This window comes from Dipodomys ordii, unplaced genomic scaffold (genome assembly GCF_000151885.1).
Source record: "Dipodomys ordii isolate 6190 unplaced genomic scaffold, Dord_2.0 Scaffold141, whole genome shotgun sequence".
NCBI classification, from domain to species: Eukaryota; Metazoa; Chordata; class Mammalia; order Rodentia; family Heteromyidae; genus Dipodomys; species Dipodomys ordii.
Window position 1 is genome coordinate 960,227 of NW_012267357.1, and position 2,664 is coordinate 962,890.

The window sequence follows — 2,664 nt, forward strand, 5'->3', positions numbered from 1 at the left end:
GCTCAAGTGGTAGAGCGCTAGCCTTGAGCTGAAGAGCTGAGGGACAGCGCCCAGGCCCAGAGTTCAGGCCCCACGACCAGACCCCCCAAAAAAATAAAAAGAAATGGAGGAACCTAGTGCTGATGGCTCAGGTAATCTTACTCAGGAGGCTGAAATCTCAGGATGGAGATTTGAAGCCAGCCTAAGTAGGAAAATATGTGAAACTCTTATAGCCAATTAACCAACAAAAATAACAACAACAAAAACCAGAAATGGAGTTGTGGTTCAAGTAGTAGAGTGCCAGCTTTGAGTGAAAAAGCTGAAGGACAGTGCTCAGGACCTGAATTCAAGCCTCCTTCCTCCCCTCCCCCCCAATACCAGCATGAAAGGAAGCAATGAAGGAAGGGAGAAGAAAGAAAGAGTGGGAAGGGAGTAAGAAGGAAAGAAGGAGGGGTGTGAGCAGGTCTTCTGAAGCTGACTGCCAGGGTTGTTCTCATTTAAAAATCCAAACCCACCAGGAGTGGGTGGAGCAAGGGAAAACAAGCTATATGCCTTTGGGAGCTGTTATCCCAGTGCAGGGCAGCTGAGTTTGTCTCTTCCAGGATGGTGATCTTCAGTACTTAGCTATCCAGTACTTGGAATTGAGCTGGGGAGGGACCTGACTGTAGTGGCCCAGTTGAACAGCAGGGCAGTTCCCCATCTTGATTGGCCATCTCAGAGTGCTCAGGGACATCCACACAAGACCTGTAAGCTGCGCACTCGAAGTCTCTTCGTGGTATGTTCTGCCCCTACTCGTAACACTGGGCACTGTTATTCATTCAAGGGACAGCTCACAGCTTCAGCTCTGAACAAAGCTAAAGCAGAGGTCTCTCTAATGACAGCTCTTCCCCACTGATGTCCCCAGGGATCCCCGGCCGGTTGAAAGGATGTGGAATGGCTGCATTCCACTGGAGAGAGGGGGAGGCCTGACACTGCCCAGCGCCCTCTGCAGGACAAACTCCAGCCTGTCAGTCTTTATAGGCCTGGTGTTGCTGGCCTTCTACACAAGAGGAGGCTGCAAATGGGTAACTGGCTATCCCAAACAGAAGCCATTATCACAGGCATAAGGAGAGCTAAAGCTGAGGGCAGGGTGGGATCCAGGATCACGAATGGATATTACTGTCCATAGGATGTGTCCAGGGAGCTTGCTGGCCACTTGGGCAGATGCAATGGAGTGCTAGATACTAGGTGTCCCTTGAGGCTTATCCCTTCCCCTCCTAGACCAGTTTCGTGAAAATAGGTCCTGCTTTCCAATTAGTAAACCCTCAGTAACTTGAGAGCAAGAGAGAAAATACAATCAGGATGGGTTTGGTCCAGGGTCAACTTCTGGAAATGCCTGTCTATCCCTTAGAGAGGCGCCACTCAGGATGCCACTGCCACATAGGAAGTGATGAGCCAGGTGGCCTGGGAAGCAGGATTGCCACAAACACCCTGGGACAGAGAGAGTCTGGACAGAACCTGGCCACATGCATTTCCTGTTCATCACGTCCAAGTTGGCCTTGATGTTGACTGGTGGTCAGCTTTTCCTGCTTGGATTCAGGAAGGGAGGGATCAAAGGGCTCCTAGGGCCCATCCCTGGTGTTGAGTTCATGGGGAGACGTCCCTCAGCCACCTGGCCTGGGAAAAAATGCTTCACCGACGGGTTTTGAGATGACTCATGACCACTGTCATTGTGCATCCCCCCTGTCCAGGTCACTTTGTGGGGGCAGTCACAGCGAACAAAGTCAATAAACAGGGGGAAAAGGAGGCCTGGGTTGGGGCCAGGCCAGGGGAACAGGACAGTTGCCTGTCTTTTGTCTTTCCACAATCCTATCCAGGTCAAAGGTTTCTTTCCTCCCAGGCTGTTATGACGATTATTCAGTTTGCATAATAAAGCATAGGTCTGGGAAAGAAGTCAGGACTGGGGAATCCAAGTCCTAGAATGGAGACAACTGCAGGTGTGCAGAATTTAAAAGGTGGGACTGATAACTGCCAGTCCTGGGGGAGGGGGGGGTGAATGATTGGCAGGAGAGAGCCCTGAGGAGGTGGCAGAAGAATGGGGAGGAGGTGGGGCGAGCACCGCAGGGACCCCGCGCCTCCCCCGCCCCCCCACCCGGCTCCCTGCCTCCCAGCCTCCCAGCCTCCCAGGGCCTCGTCCGGGCTGGGGAGATGGAGACTCCGAAATTGGCAAGTGTCCGGTGACTCCCGCTCTCGGAGATTCCCGGCCCGATCTAAGGTGGGCGCAAATAAAAGGACGCGCAGGCAGCTTGGAAAAGAGGCGAAACCGTTTATCCAGTCGGCGCCGGCGCGGTATCTACAGAATCTACACGTTATCTACACGCATCTACACGGCGTGCGGGCGGGGCTCTCTCGGGTCGTCTACGCTGCGATGCCGGCCGGGCCGGAGGCGACGCGGTCTCGGGGAGAACAATAAATACTAGCACTTCCTTCCGCCTCGGATCGGGCGCTTTGGCACTGGCGGGTGGGCCCCGTGGGTCCTCGGGGCTGGGGAGGAACCCGCGGGAACTATGGGGACAGGGGGACCCCGGAGACTTGCCGTAGTCCTGGGGGGGCTGGTGGGACCCCAATGGCTTCGAGGCTGGGGAAGGGGAGACCCGCGGTGGCCCCCGGGGTTGGGAGCAGGAGTCTTCTGATGGCCCTTGGGGC

At 55.0% G+C, this 2,664-nt stretch overlaps 1 protein-coding gene across 1 annotated transcript in view; it reads right to left on the reverse strand.

Moving 5' to 3' along the window:
* Positions 1 to 2,327: 2,327 nt before the first annotated feature.
* The window catches only part of Tbx1 (T-box 1), a 10,587-nt gene continuing 10,250 nt past the window's right edge, over positions 2,328 to 2,664 (reverse strand). Inside the window, exon 12 of the mRNA XM_013031502.1 lies at positions 2,328 to 2,596. Within this exon, the coding sequence (XP_012886956.1) occupies positions 2,328 to 2,596 (269 nt within the window). The remainder of the gene's footprint in view (positions 2,597 to 2,664) is intronic.